The sequence below is a fragment of the Grus americana genome, chromosome 31 (genome assembly GCF_028858705.1).
Source record: "Grus americana isolate bGruAme1 chromosome 31, bGruAme1.mat, whole genome shotgun sequence".
Taxonomy (NCBI): domain Eukaryota; kingdom Metazoa; phylum Chordata; class Aves; order Gruiformes; family Gruidae; genus Grus; species Grus americana.
The window spans coordinates 629,798-649,664 of NC_072882.1; the positions used below are offsets into that span (position 1 = coordinate 629,798).

General features: G+C 51.5%; 1 protein-coding gene across 6 annotated transcripts in view; it reads left to right on the plus strand.

Moving 5' to 3' along the window:
* Positions 1-19,867, plus strand: part of SARNP (SAP domain containing ribonucleoprotein) — a 43,658-nt gene that overhangs the window by 1,711 nt on the left and 22,080 nt on the right. For 2 of the 6 annotated variants that reach the window (XM_054807172.1, XM_054807173.1), the window contains exons 4-9: positions 541-608; positions 1,863-1,914; positions 4,689-4,762; positions 5,430-5,458; positions 6,029-6,054; positions 7,250-7,318. In XM_054807172.1, coding sequence (XP_054663147.1) covers positions 541-608; positions 1,863-1,914; positions 4,689-4,762; positions 5,430-5,458; positions 6,029-6,054; positions 7,250-7,318 — 318 coding nt within the window. The remainder of the gene's footprint in view (positions 1-540; positions 609-1,862; positions 1,915-4,688; positions 4,763-5,429; positions 5,459-6,028; positions 6,055-7,249; positions 7,319-19,867) is intronic. The other 4 variants (XM_054807174.1, XM_054807175.1, XM_054807171.1 and 1 more) reach the window with 2 other exon arrangements.

A 19,867-nucleotide genomic window follows, 5' to 3' on the forward strand; every position in this document is an offset into this window, starting at 1 on the left:
TTTTTCCAATTGTTGGGCTCTTTGCTGCTCAGCAAGCGCCTGCCCTGCAAGGGGTAGGAGGGATACGGAAGATTTCTCCTCGGTTTCACAAAAAGCGTTTGGTGAGAAGCGAGATGGGTCTCATCGGATTGACACTGGGTGTCAAGCGTGAGCGCTGTGTAGTTCTGGTGTTCTTCGCTGGCTCTGGTTGCGGGCTGGAGAACGTCTCAAGTTATTTCCTAAGCCTTGTGAAGCCCAGACCTTGTGCTAAGGGATTAGACTTTGGAAAAAGAAAACAGGAGGCTGTGCCCGTAACAGCTAGTGTCCAAACCCGGCCAGACTGAGGCTGCGAGCACGCAATACTGCTGCTTGCCGCAAACCTTGCCTTAGCGGGCCGAGTTAAAGGCATGAACCAGAAATCTTTGGATGTGTGCAGGCTGAATTACCGGCATGTGCCTTTTAAACCAGTGAGAACCCCAAAGACTTGACAGCGTCCCCACTGTGGTGTCTCTCTTGCTCACTATTAATTGTCTGACCTCCTCTCTGCTCTTTAACTTGCAGGAAGAAGAGCAGAAGCCAGTAGAGCCGCCTGTCAAAGTAGAAGAGCCTCCTGTAAAATCGCCTGATGTGTAACTATCCTTTTTGAGTAGAGCGAAGCGAAGCCGTGGGGTGCGAGGGCTGGTGGCTATCGGCTTGGTGAGCCCGAAGCCAGCCCCGGGCTTGTGGCCTGTGGGCAGGAGGGGGCGTCCTGTGCCCGCTGAGCTGCGCCGGGAACTGCAGCGAGCGCTGAGTCCCAGGCAGAATTGCTTCCTGTGAAAGTGCCATTAAACCATTACTACCTTTCAGGGCATAAAATGAGAAACCTGTCCAGGAATCTGGAACAAAAGCAGTGCGTTTTTCTAAATGGGAGACCTTAATGAGGCTGGCTGTGACCCACTGTTTTATGGGAGTTGTTTGGAGGAGGAGGGTGCTATTTCATTTAGCCTGGGAACTTCCGAACTTTGTCTCTTCCTCTTTTGTTTTCCCCCTCGAGCCTGAGCTCTGTTTTTGGAGCATAAACTTTGGAGCACGCCCACTCCATTTTATTTTCATTCAGCCTTTTTACTGGTCCCGCTGTTGTCAGCTGCGCATTGTTCAGGAAGTGTGTGTTTGAAATGGAGCCTGGGCTCGGGGTGCTGGTGCTGACCTGAGGAAAGTTGCCTGTGGCTGCCCCATGAACTAGAACAGAACAATCCTTTGTATTTGAGGGGCCATAAAGGAATAAAGCTCTTCGGGGCTTGCAGTCGAGGCTTTGGGCCTCTAACAAGAGCTGAATGTTACTGTTAAGAGCTTTAAGATGGGCAGAGGGTTATTCTTGGGCACGTAGGTCTGCAGCCTCTTGCTGTAATATCCACTCGGTATTTTGAGGTGCATCTGCAGCACCCTGCTAAAATTGCAGCGCCTTTCTCTTGCCTTAAATGGCTTTAATTGTTCCTCCAAGCCTCCAAGAGATTGGGTGAGAGTGTCGTGGCTGGTTCTTGTGTCTTTTCCCACTTGCTTCCTGTTGTTGCCAGAGGAATTTGGGAGTGCTCCAGGCATGAGTTAGACTCACGGGAGAGCCCACGGCTGCGCCTTCACTGGGTTGTGTGTTTCCTTCCCCTAATACACCCTTAGACTTGGATTAAAAGTTTCACAGGCTTCCTACTTTAGCATTGATACCTGGCTCTAAACTTGTCCTCGCGAGGGGGATGCTGGATTGTGGCTGCTCTGGTTTTAAAACCAGGCCCTTGGTTAAGGTGGTGTTGGCAGAGACGGGTGCCGGGAGCAGAACCCTGACTGGGGCCGTGCCTGTGCCACTGGCGGGAGCTGTGCTGACTGATTTCTCTCTTTCCAAACACCTCTAGGATTACGGAAAAGAAGGTAGTGAAAATAACGTCAGAAATATCGCAGATGGAGGTAAGGTTCCTTCTGCTACTTCATCCTCTGAGGTGTTGGTGTCCTTATTCACTTCATTCAAAAGTCTCTTTTGTCTGTTGCCGAGGCGTCAGGGTTTCCGTCGCAAACCTGCTTTATTTTTCCTTGATTTCATATTAATGACCGGTTGCTGGCTGTGGAGCGGCCTGGCAGGGCGGTGACCCCCTAGCACGTTTCATTTTGACGCTAGATCTTAGGAATGTTTCTCTCAGTTGTCCGTTAACGCCTCTTTCCTTGCTCGCTGCTGTTGCTTTCTGCCACCAACCGCCATTGACCCTACCTCAGTATTTCCAACTTAGCAACGACAAGCTGAGTCGTTCCTGGGGTGTAATTCCATCATAGACAAAGATGGACTTTGCCCCGTAGCATCCTCTGCTCTGGACGATAAAGGTCGATAGACTTGAACCGCCTCTGTTACGACTCTGGGTGTAGAAATTTCTATTTCCTGCTATTGCGAACATGAAAAGTTCTGCTGTGGAGTTCACCAGGCTGTGGCACATCCCTGTCCCTTGGGGCTTGCTGCGAGCCCGATTGCTTCAGACATGTAAAACTACAAAGCTTTGTTGAGGGATACGCTTTGGGGAGTAATCAGTTGGGGAGGAACTGATACGAGCTAACAGAGCATCTCATCTTTATCTTCTCTAACTTTGTCACTTACGTTTGCTGGGCTTATTGAAAACAAACACGCTTAGAAGCTGCCGATTCCTCTGGGAAAACTTTGCGAAACTTTGAGTTTCAGGAATCTGATTGTGGTTCTCTAATCCTCCCCCTTATTTTTTTGCTCGTGTTCCATAAGAAAGAAATCACTATGAAAACATGATTCTTGTCTCCCTGCTGTTCACCACGACTTTAGAGTTTTAATCTTCTGTTTGGGACGCGATCATTTCCACAGCAACCGGGGTGATGGCGCAAGCGGAGGATTATGACCTCAGTGAAGGAGTAATGAGGAGAAACACAGGACCTGATGTGAGCTGAAAGTACGGCGGAAGGAGCAATGTCCCCTGCAATGTGGGGCTGCCCTTGGCCATAGCTGGTTAAAGAGCTCGTTAAGCAAAATTGCTGAAGTTCTAGTCTTGTCCTTTGTTTTTCTCCAGATTCTGCCGAACCTGTTTGCAGGAAATCCACTTTAATTTTTTGTTTCAGTGTGAATCAGATGGGTCTCGGCAAAATTATGTCATAGATGGTTCTTGAAGATAAAAGGGAATTATTTTGCCATGCAATGCATAATTGAACGCTGAAGGCTGTTAATGTAGGCTGTTACAGATGCTAGAAATACAGTTTAGCTCAAAAAGTGAGGAGACAAATTCCTGGGGATAAAGGACCGCAAATGTGAGCGCAGCCTGAAATTCCATCAGTCGTTTGCCGTGGGTTACTGGAGTCTGGGAGGGCGAATGGGAGACAGACCACCGCCCGACTGGACGAGCCCCTTGGGACGGGTTCTGGGGTGGTGGAGCCTTTGCTCTGGTCCAGCACGGCTCGTCAGCAGTCAAGAGTCTTCTCAGAAGCTGCCTCTTCAGGTGTTTCTTTTGGCTATTCCTCCAAGTGTCAGAAGAGAGTAAGGAAATGGGCTCTGACCCAAGCGATACGTTTTTCTGTCTTTATTGTTTCTACTTGGCTGAGTAAAAGTTCCTCAGCACTGATGCCGTTAGGAGTGGCGTTCCTAATGCGCCTTTTCTAAACATTTGTGTTTTGAGGCACATGTTTATTACGCTCCTCACTGTGCCTTTGGCTAAAGTAAATGTTTCCATTAAAATGATATCTGTTTCTCTAACCTTTAAAACACCAAACACATTTTTGAGCCCTTGTGTAATAATAAAATGTTAAATATTTCCCTTAAGCTTTTAAGGGGATTTAATACTCGTAGGTGCAAATTCTTGCACTTCCTATGTTTCCAAGCTTTTCTGTGCCCAGGGCAGCGTGCTCCGAGCCGGGTGAGCCTTGCCTGCAGCAAGGGCACCAGGCCGAGTCCTTCCTACGTAGCTGAATTTCGTCTTGAATTGTGCTGCTAATGGCAAACTCTGCTTGCGGGGCTGAGCCAACTGCATGAATAGTGTCGGTCTCTTGTGAAAAGACTTGTGCCAAATAAATAAGTTCCCTGAAAACAAACACATGCACACCCCCCATCCCCTTTTCTAGCATATTTCTTTGGCCTTTTGCTTGGGGAGGAAGAAAAGGAAATCTTGTTTGCTTCTCTCCGTTGCGCCTACTGCTTGTTTCCTGCCTCCGGCAGGGAAGTCAGTGCCGCTCCCTTTGTAGTCCCTGCCAGGAGCGCGGATCCTTTCCCTCTGGCACAAGGGCTTCCCTGGGCGAGGTGAGCAGCGCTCCAGCCTGCGTGCTGGCATGCCGGCCTCCAGCACAGTTACAGCCTTGTAGCATCTTAAAATAGTCGCCTGTCTCTGTCAGCTCCCCAGTCCCGTTCTCTTCTGGCACATCTCCTTTCCTAGGAACGCTCCCGGAGCAGCAGAGTAATGGTATGCCTTTTTTTTGTGAGGTTTTTTGTTAGGCCTGTGTTGATCAGAATCACGAGAGCACCTTTTGGCCAAGCGTACGGCCTGGAGGCTGCAGGGTGGCTTCTTGGATGGCACGAGCCAGCGGAAGGTGACTGCAGCATCGCTCCCTTTCCGCTGCTGGTCTGGCAGGGCGTAAGCCCACAACGTGTTGAGTTTGCTCGCCTCTCTCCATCTGCAGAACGTCCTTTCTGTACCCTTCAAATCTTCCCTCTTTCTCAGTCAGTTCCTTTCTCTTTTCTCCTCCAGCGCATGCAAAAGAGGGCTGAACGCTTCAACGTGCCCGTGAGCCTGGAGAGCAAGAAGGCAGCGCGGGCAGCTCGGTGAGTCTGTGCTTGGAGCCTTCCCCACTCCTTGCTTGGGAGAAGAGCTCTCCGGACAGGTCTGCCAGTAGCGGTGTCGCGTCGGTGTGAGGTGAACGTGGCTTTGTGCTATGCTGGTGGGACGACAACGCTGGGGAGAAGTCTGGGAAATTGAGGTGGAGGTTGCCCCCAGCCTGAATGAAGGGTTTGCAGGTGTGAAACCTGCAGGGAGAGGGTGCTCCCTCGTGAGGCAGGAAACGCCCCCCCCCCCCATCGAATTTGGGCTGTGTCTGATTGTGGGGCTGCTTGATGAATGCTTTACAGATTGCTTGGGCTAAAATACTGGTGACGTTTCTGGCAGTTCTCACAGTTATTCTGGAAAGACAGGGCAGTGAAAGGGAAAGACAGTGAACTGCCAGAGATCCAACTAGCTTTCTGCCCTTTGAGGTTTGTTTTATGAAGGAAGTGGGGAATCGTTGTACGTGGACTAAGGGCAGGAGCTGCCGCAGTAATTACATTGGCCAATAACAGCGTCTTCCAGGTAATCGTGGCCCCAAACCAGTTTTACTCAAGTACACTCATGAAAAATATTTGAAGGAAAAGTTTGCACACCTAAGACTTGATGAGTCGGGTACCAGCTGACCTTCTCTTTGCCCGGCTCTGACTAAGCTCTGTTTACCTTTGGCAGGTTTGGTTTGGCCACAGTTTCGACTAAAGGTGAGGAGGTGAAGCAGAACCAATCCACAGCGTGACCTTACTGCAAATATTTAATTACTCCTGGGGCGGGGAGGGGGGGGAATTGCCAGTGGGGCTGCCTTTGTTTTCACTTCTGTCCCTTTTCCTGACCGTGCCCAGGAGCTCCGAGTGGGAATTGTAGAATCAGGAAGAAAAGGCCATGTGGTGTTCATTGGTAGTTCAGCCGCTTTTCCCAGCATCTCTTCCAGGCACAACTGGAAGGCACTAACCAGATTTTCCTGTTGTGTCCTCGCACAGTGTGCCAGCCCTCCTTTGGCTTCCTAGAACACCAGGTTCAGTTGCCAAAGCTGCCTTAGCGAGGTGGGACGGCAGTGGTGTTGCGGGTGGAGAAGCTGATTTGAAGGTGAAAAAGAAATTGGGAGGCTCGTTCTGTAGCGAGCAGAGATAGAAACCGGGAAAAACAGGACAGCAGTTCTTCGCTAGTCTGGTGGGATGGATGCTGTGGCTTTACCGCGCCTCCTTTTAAAAAAGATGCTGCTCCTGATGTTTGTTCTCTAACTGGGTTTTCTTTTTCTTGCCTTCTCGTTTCAGGCCTCTCCGCAGACAGCAAACCCACGGTAAGAAATGGTTCTTGTTCTTGAGTTAGTGCTGGTCAGGCCTGTAACACATCATTTGTAAAATTTAAAAAAAAAAAGGAAAAAAAGTTCCTGTCTGCAGAGATAAACTATGAAAACGGTCCAGGACTGACGTATGTGGGGTGAGAGTTAACGCCAGCCTGCCTGGGTGTCGTGCCGGCGCTGAACCCGATGGGTTCACATCCCTGTGGCCGCCTCTTCCGCTGCTTTACTCAGATGAGCTGGTTTCAGAAAGGAATGCTGAAAGGAACAAAGATGGACGTTTGGGTTTTGGGTTGGGTTTTTTTAATACGCCTGACTTTCATTCTGTGCTTGTTTTGAACTGTTTGAATTATGCTTCAGGAATTGAAATAGCGAATGACCTGTAGTAAATGACTCTGCTTTCAATGGCCAGTGCTGCTTTCCCCCTCTGACTTCAGGTCTATGTCGGAGGCACCACAGCATGCGGGGCTGAGAGCTCTGTCGCGCTGGGCAGCTGGCTCAGTATTTGCATGCTCGATTGAGGATGACGAGATCCGTCGCCAGGGAAGGTTCTAGGTTCCTCTGGCGCCAGAGGCGAAAAATTTCTCGCGAGGCAGAACAGCACCAGGGTTTCCTCTGCAGAACTATGTGCCGCGGAAGGCTCGGCCCTGAAAATCTGTGTTCCTTGGGATAAGTGCCGTTAACAGCGATGTGTTGGGAAGCTGCTTGGTCCGGGGACCCGCTTAGATGCGACACGATAGTTTCGGAAGGGTGAGAGTGCAGCAACAGCTGCTTAAACCTGTGGCAGCCAGGTAGCAGTGGTCACTTCTAGGAGTAGTGGCAAGTTTGCTTAAGAGGTTATTTATTTTCTGTTTGTGTGGACCAGACGGGTCCAGGAGAGGAACCAGGTAGAGCTGGCTCGGTCACAGCTCCTTCAGGAGGGGGAACAGCGCCTGGGGTGTTTATCCTTTGGTTGGCTTGAGGAAGCGAAGGGGCCAACTGGCAGTTTGGGGCTGCTTCGTTTGGGACACTGGTTCCGTCCTGTGGCGCTGGCAGGAGCGGTTGCTGCTGGATGTTGGTGCAGCACAGTGCCCAGGGGAACTTTCCCCATGCACAGATCTGTTCTGGGAGGCTTTTCCTTATCTCTATCCCTGCAACTTGAGTGCTGGTGATTATTTTTAAAAAAGAATATAAATTGTTTCCTGTGTCTTTGTAGGTAAACATGGATAAATTAAAGGAAAGGGCTCAAAGATTTGGGTTGAATGTCTCCTCGCTCTCCAAGAAGGTAAGGCGCCTTGGCCTCCAGGACACTCTTTGCACCTCCAGATTAGCCCGGTGCTCTGGCTCGTAGCGTGCCGTGACCATTCAAAGCCTTCGTGCTGCTTGAGGCTTCACATCTTGTTATTAGTGCAGCGGCGTGGGCCCCAGGGGAGTCTTGTCAACACCGTTTCGTTCTTCTTTCCCTCTGTTTGTTTTTGTGTGTGCGACTCGCTATGGTTTTGAGAGAGTTACAGCTGCCAAATAGAGGTGTTGAATTTTAAGATTGTTCATCTGGATTTTAACATGGGAAGAGACACACCATTTAGCCGGCTGCGTAATTGGTTTGTTTTCAGGCATTTGATTCGCGCTGCGTAAGCGCACGTTTCTGATTGGGGTAGGAGCCAGGGTAGAGACCAAGGTAATGAGCTCTTCAGAGAAGGCATCCAGAGCTCCCTGGTAGGAAATAACTCTTTGAAGTACAAATGAGATGAGCTTTGTAGGGGGATGGATTTGGTCTTAAAGCTATTTATTTTTCCAGGGGAAAAATGCATGTGAGCTTCTCAGCGTAGCCCCTCTCCCAGTCCTCAAACCGAGCGACTGCTGGAGCTGGCTGCGGGGCTCCGTTGGTGGGGCAGGGCTGGAGCTGGAAGGATGGGCTTTGCTGGGGGGCCGACAGGGCGTGCTCGGAGGTAAATGTGCTTAGCGGTGCCGTAATCCCTTGCCGAAATGTGTTCCGGAGCCAACGGGAGAGAAGATGAATTTAGCATGTTTGGGGAAAACAGAGGAAAGGATAAATATATACTCGGAGATAAATACGACATCCTGTGCACTTCCCAAACAAAAATAGCCTTTTTCTCTTCTGGGCTGTAGCAAACCTCGTGCTGCAGCACTGTTCAGAAATAGCGGTGAGTGAAAAAGAATCGTCCGGCTCTAACAGCTGGGTAATGTTGGCATGGAGACCTCTCCTCTTGAGGTGGAAAAGGGTAAGAGCCAGGGGAGGTTCGTCTTCTCTCCATCGCTGTGAAATAAGCCCCTCTCCTCCTCGGGGGGATGGATTTGACCTTTTTTGCTGCCTGTTTCTCCACGTACGAGTGTTCTGCTTTATTCCACTGGCCCTGGGAGTTCAGTGATGTAGAAAATATCTGGCATTGGAGGTCGCTGTTCCCCCCGCTTCCCTCTCCTGTCCCTTTGGGGGTGGGGGAAGGAGGCCAGTGCATTAAAGCTGGGATATGTGGAGCTCAGGGTGAGAGGCTGCTCAAACATCATTAACCCTGTCACTAGGAGCTCCCATTTTTCAGGAGGAATATATGCCTTGTCAACGTTTATGGCCGTGGCCTTCCCTGGGCAGGACCGTGTGGTCGCAGCTTAATAAAGCCGGGGTTTCTGGAAAGAGCAGGCTTCCCGGGCTGCGCTGCACTCCTTGTACGTGGCAAAAACCCACCGAAGTGCAAGGTCTGATCTCCCTGAGCCGTTCACCAGCAAATGCAGCTCGCTGTATACTAAGGAACGGCTCCCCGGTGTACCGATGGAGACCTCCCGGTGGGGAAAACGACTTGCCCAAGGTCAGGAGTCATGGCGGGGCTGGTTCTAGCCTCCAGCTTGCTCGGCGCTGGGCTTTGTGTCCCCTGCGAGCTCCGGCCGCACGCTCTGCCGAGCGGTGTCCAGCGGCAGGGCTCGCCTCGCCGCGCCGTGTCTCTTTTTTGTTTGCTCCACCAGGAAGCCGAGTTCATGGGCTTAGAAGTGGCTTCTCCCACTGAGCGGAACACACTCTTGCATTCCTGGGAGGAATATTATTGGTTACTTTAATTAGCTGGTAGTATTGTGCTTCCCACCTGGGTGTTCTTTATAGCTTTTCATTACGGAGGAGCCTGGCAGTTGCGAATGTTTACATGTGTCTTGGCAGGTTTTTATACCGTGCGTTGCAGCAAAAACTTTACAATAAACCATTGTCTCCACGGAGCCACACTTCATTTCCTATTCAAATTGGTTTGGGGAGGGGTGGGGATGTGGGGGGGGAGAATCGTAGCTAAGGGGGATTTCAGACCTGCTGTGAGCAGGGAGCAAATGCAGAGCTGCAAATGTTAGTGGCTGTGAACTCATCTGTAGCTTTGAACCCCCCTTCCCCCTCCGTTAGCCCTCTGGGGTAGGAATCTTTCAAGTTTAAAATCCTCTTCCTCTCTGCCTAAAGGGAAAGCGAGACGCTGGCGCTGGGAGGAGAGCGGGCGAACAGAAAGGTTGGCCGTGCTGGAGCAGAAGAGGCAGGTGCTCATTTGTCTCAAGGCAGCACGGGGCCATCAAATTAATTTTTAAAATAAATCAAGCAAGCGTTTATCTCCCTGTAGCACTGACTCTCCCCTCTGAGGCCTCCTGTTAAAGCACCCGCTCGCTGACCTAAAGCTTCCATCCCTTGACTCCTGTTAGTTGTACTTAACCCCCCACACTTGTAAATGTTCCCTCTCTATAGCAGCTGCTCCCTGTACCACTCAAACTCTCTGCTCCCCAGGGGAGGATGTTTAGCTGCGTGTTTTATATGCAGGGTTTGGTGCTGCAGAGGGAGCTGCCTGCGTCGTGGCTGTGATTCAGAAGCGTTTCTCCAAGGGGGTGGTTTGCTCTTTATGTATAAAATAGCCTTGTAAGTCTCCTGCTGAGAAAGTGCTGGCACCAAATGGACAGCAAGAGCCCTTGGGACGACATAAAAGCTCTGTTTGCCACCTTTCTGTTACATTATCAAATACCCTTCCTGATCCGAACAGATGACTAAAATAATTGGCTTTTATATCTCCTCTTTAACGCGGAGGTCTCTAACTGCCTGACGAACAATTAGCTGATTAACCCTCGGCCGTTCAGAGGTTGGGAGCAGAGAGGTGAAGCGACTCCTCTCAGAGTTGTGAGTCCCCACTTGGAGCTCTCTTCTCCCCATTGGATTTCTCTGAGCTGGGGGCGAAACAAAGGATTTTTTTTGCTGCAGACCTGCCCCGAAGGGGCTGTACGCGTGCCTAGCGTTCCCATCCCTGTCCCTCATCACAGGGGGGACTTGTCCCATCACCGACTTGGTGACTTCTCGGGGCAGGGGGATGTTTCTGTGCCTGTCGAGAGGTGAAGTGACCTGTCTGTAGCAAGGGAGAGTGACTCTCAAGCCCTGTGTCACCTTGAATAACTTCCTTTTTCTTTGCCTGGCTGCAAGTCTTCCATTTTACAGCTGGAGCACTGTAGCTGTAAGACATGTCGAGAGCCCTGCAGGCGTCCCGGGTCGGATCCTGAGCAGGGGTGGCAGCGCAGGATGCCAAAGCATCCCCTTGATCAAAGGTACTGACTCTCCTGGCTAGGAAGAGTTAATGTTTTAATACGGCCATCAGTCATGATTCTAGATTAACGCTGGTTTAATTCCGGTTAATGAGAATGTGTTTTACGTGGAGCAGATAAGAACTGTGCTCGCCTGAGATCAGCTGGCGGGCTGACTGCGTGACGTTGGTGTGGTGGTGGAGGAGAGCAGGGGTCAGTGGACCAGCAGAAAGTCTGTGTGTATACAAAATAGCTAAATGAGAGAGGGAAAACAATTGACTTAATTGTTTGGCTTCCAGCAGGCTTATAATAACGTGCTGAGGAGGAATCCTTTTCCTGGATAATTTTTCTGCCTGCAGTCTTTCCAAACACCCCCCGCCAGCCCCGGATGAGAAGCTATTAACCACCAAGGAAGCAAAGGGTGGGGGGGGGAGGACGTGCTGATGTTGGCAGAGGAAAGGAAGAAGGATTCGTGGACGAGGGTTGCTTCTAGCGAGCGCTAGGGATGGACGTGTCACGCGTGGTGGCATATGCCTGCGTTTTTCAGAGGCGTGATTGGCTTAAGTGGCGGGTTTGTTGTCAAGAAATACCTTTTGCTGTCACTTTGAAGGGATGGCTCCTGCATTATTTGAAAGGGCACGTGTCCCTGAATATCACCTTTTTTTTTTTCTCCTCCAAACTTCACTTTTTCTGGCTGTCATCAGCTTTACGTCTTCCTGTCCCATCTGCTTTCTACCCAGTCTGTGCATGGCAGAGGGGAAGAGAGCAGTGTCCTCCGGGTTATAACGCAACCCCTCCTCTTTTTGTGCTTCATCTTAATTCCTCTTTCTCTCTCACCTTTGCTTTTACCTTCTGTAGTGCATTCTGATTAGAAGATAGATAAAAGATGGGCCAGGAAAGTGTCTTCACCATGCTGTAAATTCGTAGCAGGGTAGTATTTCCCGAGAAGTTGATTGCTTCATCTGCATGTTGTCCCCACGTCCTTCCTCTTCGGGACCGCTGTGCGAGCTCTGCATTTATGGAGCACTCGGCGTTTCTTAAATCAGCCACGTAAAAGAAGTTTTTCTCCCTTGGGGCAGCATCACGATGATGCGGGGAATGGGCAGGGTAGCGTGCCAGATGCAGAGAAGTTGGTATGTCGTGACAGACCACATGGTGAATGAGAGGGCTTCAGTCAGCAGTCCCAGGCTTCTTTCCCTGTGCCCTGAAATTCCCATGACATTGTGCTTTTAGATCTTAATATTTTTAGGTATTTTAAAAAGCTGCTTTAGGTAATTTTTAAAGGATTTTCCATCTCCCTCTGAGTTGGACTAGTGGTAACTAAGGCAGCTGAATTTAGAGGGAGAAGATTAAAAAATAGTCCTGGTTGAAAGAGTAAAATGAAAGCAAAGCCCTCTCAAACACCCCTCATGTTTTTACTTGTTAGAGAAACTTTTCAGTAGTCCCGCAGAAAGCAGAAACTAGGTCAGATAGAAGAGTGCAGCTAGAACTGCATGGGCGTGCGGAAACGAGGATGGAAGATCCAGATACAAACTAATGCAGATAGAGAGGAGTGTTGAAGCTGGCGAGATGTGATTCTGAGAGTCCCGCTGACTGTGGGAGCACTTGCGGAAGGCTCAGCAGCGGAGGACTCAAAGGCTGAGGTGTTTCGTGCCTTTTTTTTTTTGCCTTAGCTGCTGCCGACTGCAGATGGGTAACAGCATCCGTATCAAAAGGTAAACCTCAGTCTCGAGGAGATAAAGAGCAGTTTTGAGGCACTGCAGCCTTAATGCTTTTGCAGGTAAATGCTGGAGAGTTTCCAGCTGGCCCCTGTAAGGGCACTAATCCTCAGAAAACCTTTTTTTTTTCTGGCTCCTGGACAGGAGCCCTGCGCAGGTCCATGGTCAGCTCTGCGTGCCGCAGTAACTGTCGGTGCGTGCTGCCCGTCCCCTCGCTGCCTCTCCTTCCCCCAACCCTTACAAAGTGACGTCACTATTTTCCAAGTTGAGCCGCTGAATGCTGGCCTGTTGGTTTAAGATAATGGGAAGTGACAAGGTGAAGAATAGTGCTGGCAGTCACGGACGTTTTAACACAAGGGTGCTGTAAGCGAGGCCTCCGCCGCCCCTGCCCCCTCCCGGGTCGCTTGGGGAAGGGGTTTGTGTCGACCGAATCGCTGGCGCAGGCAGCATCCCTGGGTGGAGGGCAGGGCGGGCGAGATGTTTACGTTCACCCTTTGTAACGGGGGGGGTTGTAGTCTCGTTTTTACCACTCCTGCGCCCGGAGAGCCCTCCCCGTCCTCATCCTGGATGTGGCGAAGCTCAGGACCAGCACGCCCCCGGACAAAGGCTGTCGGATGGTGTCGAGCGCGGGCTGCGTGGCATGCTACAGTCCAGCCCCGGCACTGACCTGGGCCACAGCCGCTCTTGGAGACGCAGGCGTGGGAAGGGAAGGCTCGGCAGAGCCCCCGTGCCAGCGCACGGCTTGCTGGTGTGCTGGACGATGAGCCCGGATCTTCACAGGGCTGCCACCCTGGGGAAAATTAGACCTGAGGTTACAAGACATACGTAAAGGTTTAACAGACCTCAATTTTTTTCCTTTTTGTGTTTTTTCATTTAAGACAAAGCAATGGTTTCCCCGTGAGGGCTGTGGCTGCGGTCCTCGCTGGCCCAATGCGCTCTGGCCAATGCAACAGTCTCCTCTGGGAAGAGGGATGGATTTGTGGTTTCCAGTCCCAATCCCTGGTCATCCTGCGGATGATGAGATTGTGCAAGGAAATTAAAGTCTTGTGTTTCCTAGAAGGCAAATAACAAGTTTTATCTAACGAGCCTCTTCTCTTGCAAATAACTGTAGACTGGTATGCAGGAGGGGAAAGGGGGGGGGGAAGTAGTGGGGGGAAACCCAGCCTCTGCACTGTTCAATGGTCACGTATTGCAGGCTGCTGCAAGCCTGACTGTGCTGCTTGGTTAAAGATGAATTTGCAACACGAGTGTTGGGTCGAGACGCCTTTCCAGGGGTTGTCGCCCTTTCTGGACTAGGCAGATCGTAAAAGCTTGAAATACATTCAAGTTTCCTGCCTCCGCAGCCTCTCCGCTGTTTTAGCGGCATAATGCTTCTTGCTGCTCTAAATGTTTTCCCCTCTGCTCCTGTGAATGAGTCGCGCTAATGGAAGTAGTGAAGTTAATGAGATGCAAAGTTCAGTCGTGCCGCAGGAGGTGTGCGGAGCCTTAGGTGCGTTGTAGCAAACTACAGGTTACGCTTCTCAGGTGGGAGCATAATTTCACGGTTTCGGGTTGACGGTGTGCCTGCAGGCACGTAACCACAGAGGAACGCGGACGTAGCGCTCCCGGGAAGCCCGTTCTGCTGCCTTGGTGGCGATGCCAGTGCTTTCCTGCTGCTCCCCTAAAACTCCGTTGTGCCAGAAGGGTTCAAGTTCAGCCTCGCAGCGGGTAAGTCGCCATGCCCAAGGGCCAGAAAGCCGGAGAGCCAGCGTCCCAAAGCGTCCCTGTGCTGTGACCCTCGGTCACCTGTGCTCTCAGCTGCTGCTATTTCCTCCCCTCTGGCATTTCCTCTCCAGCATATCCAAAACAATTTCCCTTTCTCCTGCTGCCTCGGCTACCCACACTCTTGTAAATCCCGCCACTGGCTTCCTCCCCTTCTCGGACGGCCCGGCAGCAGTGTGGGTCTTGTGCGATGGCAGCAAGCGGGGTGCCGTGGCAAGTGCTGGGGTTGCAGAGCTGCCCTGCGTGTTTCTTGGTCGTGTTTTCTCCCATCACGCTGCAGGCTTTCAGGCTGCCGCATCCATGAGCGGGCGTCACCACAACCGGGCTCTTCCCCATCTCCGTAGAGCCATTCCTGAACCCCTCCTGTCCCTCTTGCATGCTGCTCTGGATTTTGTTCCTTACCTGCCAGGACTTTACTGAATTTTCAATTCCAGACCGTCTGACTTTGCATTTTACCAGGGGCTTTGCCAGGGCTTACTTCCCACTTCCCCGTGAATTAGCTCCACATCAGGCAGAGGTGGAGCTGCTCTTTGCTACGGTCAGTGCTTAAGTGAGCATGGTTTTAGTGCCATGGGAATTTGGGAGGTGAATGTCCTGGTTGGGAAGGTTTCGGGCTGGAGGGAGGTGCTGTGCAGAGCTCTGTGCACACCCTGGGATGGTGGAAGGTTCCCAGAGCCTGCCCTTGGCTCCGTGCGGAGCAGTCTCCAGGCTTGGTGGCGGGATCCGTACGTTGTGTCATTGCCCTTCTCTGCACGGGAAACTCTCGTGGTCAGGCACATGAGAACATCTTATGCCCGATAAGACTGTGGCTTTCGTTATCTTTCAAGTGCTTACTGGGTATTGTGTGATGTTTTCTCTAGCCTTTGCCTAGGCAGGATGAGAAAACAGCAGTTGAAGAAATCCACCGCTCTGTTTCCAATAGAAATGTCAATTGGTGTCCAGCTGCCCTCCGAAAGGGCCGGAGGGTTTTCCACTGGGCTGCAGGACGTCTGCCGGTGCAGCACCCTCCTGGCTCAGATAACCCGGTCCCAAAACTGCGGTTACGTCTTCACCGTGGTCCTATTGTGAAGGAAAAAAGCAGTTGTGAAACAAACAAACGAGAAGTGACTGCGTGGCTCGGTGCTGCGCTGTCGCTCCTGCCAGCTCCAGCTCCCGAAGCAGTTTGGTGTTTACCATTATTCCTTTGGAAGCGCTTCCTTCTCCGCCCCAGCCCGTACACACACCCGCGATGTCATTTTAAAAACAAATGACGAGAGCGCTGCGCGGGGTCAGGGGGACTCCTGCTCGCGCATTGATCCTGGCGCCGCCTGAAAGGGCTCCGCGTCCTGGACAAACCTTCGGGGAGTGGCGAAGGGCTCGCTCCCGGGGGGGACGGTGCTGGGGGGACTCTCTGACCTCCCTCTGCCCAGTCATCTGGTTCTTCATTGGTCCCCGCTGTGAAACAGAACTTCGCTTTTGTCTGTAACACAAATACATCTTTTCCCCACCCCCCCTTTCCCCCTCTATTATGATTCAATCAATGATGTCATTATGTCCCATTCAGGGGCTCTTGAACCATTTGGCTGCAGGAATTTGGAGGAGCGGCTGGGGAAGAATGGCAGACCCGGCTCTCCGCTCCCGGCCTTCCAGAGCCCATTCGAGTCTCAACCGGAGAAACAAAGTCAGGTTTCCCCTTAACCCCTCTTCACCGTTCACCGTGGAGGACAAAAGTAAAAGCAGCCCCAAAGCCGCCCCCCCCATGAAACACACGGAGGGGTGCGTGTGCTGCACGCACACGGAGGGGGACTGCGAGGCACGTCTGCTGGTGAATTAAACCTTGCGCAGTTCTGTCGAGGATCCCCTCATTTCCATTTAATCCTTTTAATTAAGGTAACTTAAGCGGCTCTTTCTGTTCCTGGAAGACTCAACGGTTTTACTGCAGAGCACTGGGCTCTGCGGTGATGTTGCACCGAGTCTGGTTTGTGGCTGTGGCTTCTGGGGACTCTGAGCTTCCTCTTCACGGCCGTGCCCACGGTGCTGACGGTTTTGTAGGAACGTTAGAAAAATCTCTGTAAAGGCGAGTGATCCACGGTCTTAGGCCCTGAAAAGCTTTCCTGGTCTTGCTAAATTAGCGATGGAAAGCCTCGCTTTCTCAGGAAACCCTCTCCGACTGGGTTATGGGATAGCAGAGCTGATTTTTCCCAGCTCTGCACATTCTGGAAGATCCTTCAGGGCACCAACGGGTGCAGGGTTTGAGGGGTGCTGCACTCGGAGACCCTTGAGTGTAGATCCAGGACCGTCTCAAACAGCTTTTCTACCAAAGTGCCTGCGAGCGGGTGCCCTGCAGAGACACTGCTGGCGCCTGGCTGGGTGTCTCCCAGGCCCGACTTTGTCAAAACATGCAGATTTTGGTTTTCTGATGTTTTAACTGCGGATGTGTAATGTGCTTTTGTAGGTTGGACTGTTCGGCAGCCAGGCTCATCCCGCAGGGCCCAAAGCAGCTCATTTAAAAACCTGGGCTTATAATGTTTGGGATGGAACAGCTTCATTGCACAGGCAATTTAGTGGCTAATGCACCTTTTCCTGGGCTTTGGCTATTCTTGTTATTTAAAAGGCATAAAAGCAAGAGAGAGGGGTTGTTCATACAAAGAAACAAATGCACAGATTTAACAATTATTGGGGTTTACAGTCAAATATTTGCAGAGGAGCAGCTCTCTTGCTAGATTTCCCTTCAAGCTCCGCTAGAATCTCAAGCTTTTAGTGATACTGGAGAAACCAAATGAAGTGACCATAAAAGATCAAACATGAGGTGCTTTCTGAGTGCTTTTCCCATGGCCTTTCATCTTTTCTGCTTGAAAGAGGTCTGAAGACTGTGTACGTGTGGAAGCGATGAGCGTCCACATAGCTCCTGACTCTGGAGGCGCCAGGCTGCGTGCGGGTGAAGGCTGTCAGCCTGCGTCTTTCCTCTCTTATTCTGCTCCTCCACCATCTCTTGTTTGGTTTTTTCTGTGGTGCCGTGCTGGCTGGAGGCAGCGTGGGATGCTCCTGGACGTCGGCTCTTTCTGTAGAGCAATTCCTGATTGCTGGCATAGGGCAGCTAATTTCTGAGTTTGGTTCCCTGTCCAAAATCTAATTGAGTGACCCTCTACACCAGGTCCTTCCTCTGCAGGATTTTGCCTTTCCGCTGTTGCGCTCATCCCTGCCGCTGCTGCCCAGGAGGAGGAGGAGGATGGTCTGGGGGGTAGGAGGCTGAGAAACCAAGCGTCCAGCCTAGAAGTTCAAACGTGGATGGTCCCCTGGCATTGCCTGGGTGAAGGGTTGGTGGGGGACGTGCAGGGTCCAGGCATGCCCTCAGCTCCAGACAGTTATTTGGCAGAGAAAAACCTTTGCTTAGGACTGAAAAAATCTTTTACCTTTGGGGTTAGGAGTGGTGAGCGTCCGCCTGGCTTCCCTGGCCCTTGGGTGCGCGTACAGAGCCTGGAGATAAACTCGCCTCTGGGTCAGAATTAAGCTGTGTACCCTGGGATCCCTGGGAGAATAAACCTGCACGACTCCGGGGATCGTCTTTGCTGTCCACCACAGCACTTGCAACGGGCACGTTTGCATCCAAGAGTTTTCTTTTGCTACAAACTTGTCGTGATTTCATCCCTTTTTACGGGGACTTTATTTAGCTTGAAAAGCAGCAGTGCTTCGACATTACAGGGCATTTCTCAGCTGGCCGGTGAGGTTAGCGTGGTGGGCTCGGCGTGTCCCGCCGCCTTGCAGAGGCGTGTGGATTTGCAGTGCTGCTTGCAGGGGAAGGGTTAACGCTGCCGTGGCGTGTTGCTGTTTTTGCGCTTGTTGGGTTTGAATAGAACGGATTTTTTTTTTTTAAATCTGGGGCTAATGTGCAATTCAAATCATGTTTAGTCATCGCCCGATTGCCTCTTTTTAATAACAGCTGGACTCTTCGAGGGAAAACTCTCTTGCTCTGCCAAGTGGCTTTAACTCTGCCCGGCCTCCCATTGCAGAGCCAGGTGTATCGCTCGTAAACGTGCTCCCGGGGGCTGCACCGAACGCCGGGGGCTGCCTCAAAGCCTTCCCGTGCCGGGGCCGGTGAACTTGAGGATGGGAGAGCCACTGTAAACGCCATGCGGTATTTAAGATGCCGTTCAGTGGGTGCAGAGAGATAAAAAGCCCCTTCGCAGGCCTTTTGCCCTGTGGTGCACCTGAAGTGTCTCCTTCACTCGGCCGTGCGGCATTCCTGACGTGTTTGTTTCGTCCCTGACGTCGAAGTCGAAGAATGCTTTTCAACTCGCGCTGGGAGAGCTGCAGGTGTACTCTTAGCACATGTCTGTGACTTTCTTCTCTTCCTCCCCTGCTGATCCCGTTTGGGGCGAGCATAAACTCCCAACTGTGAAAGCCGTGACACAGAGAGACCTTAGAACTGCCGCCTGTCGCCCCTCCTGCCCAACATGAACAGAAAAACACTACAGTTGGATGGTTTTTTGCCTTCCCAACCTGTTTTCCAAGATGTATGTTGGAAGAAAGGACGAGGAGCAAGCTTGTTAGCTGTTTCCCTTAGCTTGTGTAAAAAAGAAAACAAAAAACATTGCCGAGAAGGTGAGTTAGTCCAAGAAAGCAACTGCTCGCTAATCCTGTGGTGTTCAGGCTTCGTTAGTGTGAATGAGTTGATGGGGACCTCCCCGGTGCACGACCAGAACGGGCATGGTGCTTTAAACAACTCACACTCTTTATGCTTCCCATCTCCTTCTGTAAATAAAGATCTTCAGAGGTCTTGGTCTGTTCTTGCCCTGGACTGGTCCCGGGCACTCACAGCAGGTCTTTAACAGATGAAGGAAGCCAGAAGATGAAGCTTTGCTCTGACTTTAGGTGACTTTGTGGTCTAATTCTGCAATCTAGTTCCAGAAGCGACAGCAGGGAGAGCGCAGGCTGGCCTGGGGTGTGTTGCAGCGAGGCCATCGGTGAGACCCCACGGCGCTGGATGTCCCCACGTCTTGTTAGCAAATGGGACGTTCCTCTGCATCCCCAGGTTGAGCTCCTGGCACTGGGGGTTTAGGGTCTCTCTTCCATGGAGATACAGCTGTGTTTAATGTTTCTGAAATGCGTCGAGGCCCTTGGATTGACACACGTGGTGTAATTTTGTGTGAGCAGTGCTGTTCAGAAGCCATTCCTCCACGGCGGCGGCATAGAGGGTCCTTCTGACACACTGTTTGCATAAGGACCATGATAGGGACTTCAATGTATATTCCTGCCGCCTGTATCTAATCTAAGTGGAGTCCTGGTGTGGGTGTTATTTTGGAGAAAGGCTGTGGCTATCTCTGCTGGCTCCGTCTCAGCGTGTATCCCTCTGTGACCAGCTCCAGATCCGGGCTGGAAGCACGAAGTGCTGTTGGAGGTGAGAGCGCTGTGCTGGTTGGGTCGAAAAGGGGCAGCTTGAGATCACCTCTGTGTTTTGGAGGAGCGGAGCGTGAAACCCAGCATCGCTCCTCATTCCTGCACCCTGCTCCGTGTGCTATGAGGTGAAGATCTCCTGCAGGAAAGACGATTTTGCGGATGGAAGTGGGAAGGGGTGTGAGGCACATGTGGAATATCTCAGTATAAACCCTGGGCTTCCCTGTTGCTTCCTGTCCCCTGCTGAACGCTTGCCCGGTGTACGGGAGCGTTGGCTCCGGAAGGTCTTGGCAGCGCTTGGAGCCTGCGAGGGGAAAGAAACAGGAGGAATAAATACATTGAGATGAATTTCAAAAAGGTGGTGGGTGACAGCTGTGCGCCCTAGGATTGGAGTGTTTCTGAGAATAAAACCATCGGTTGCTGTCATTCACCCTCCGGGT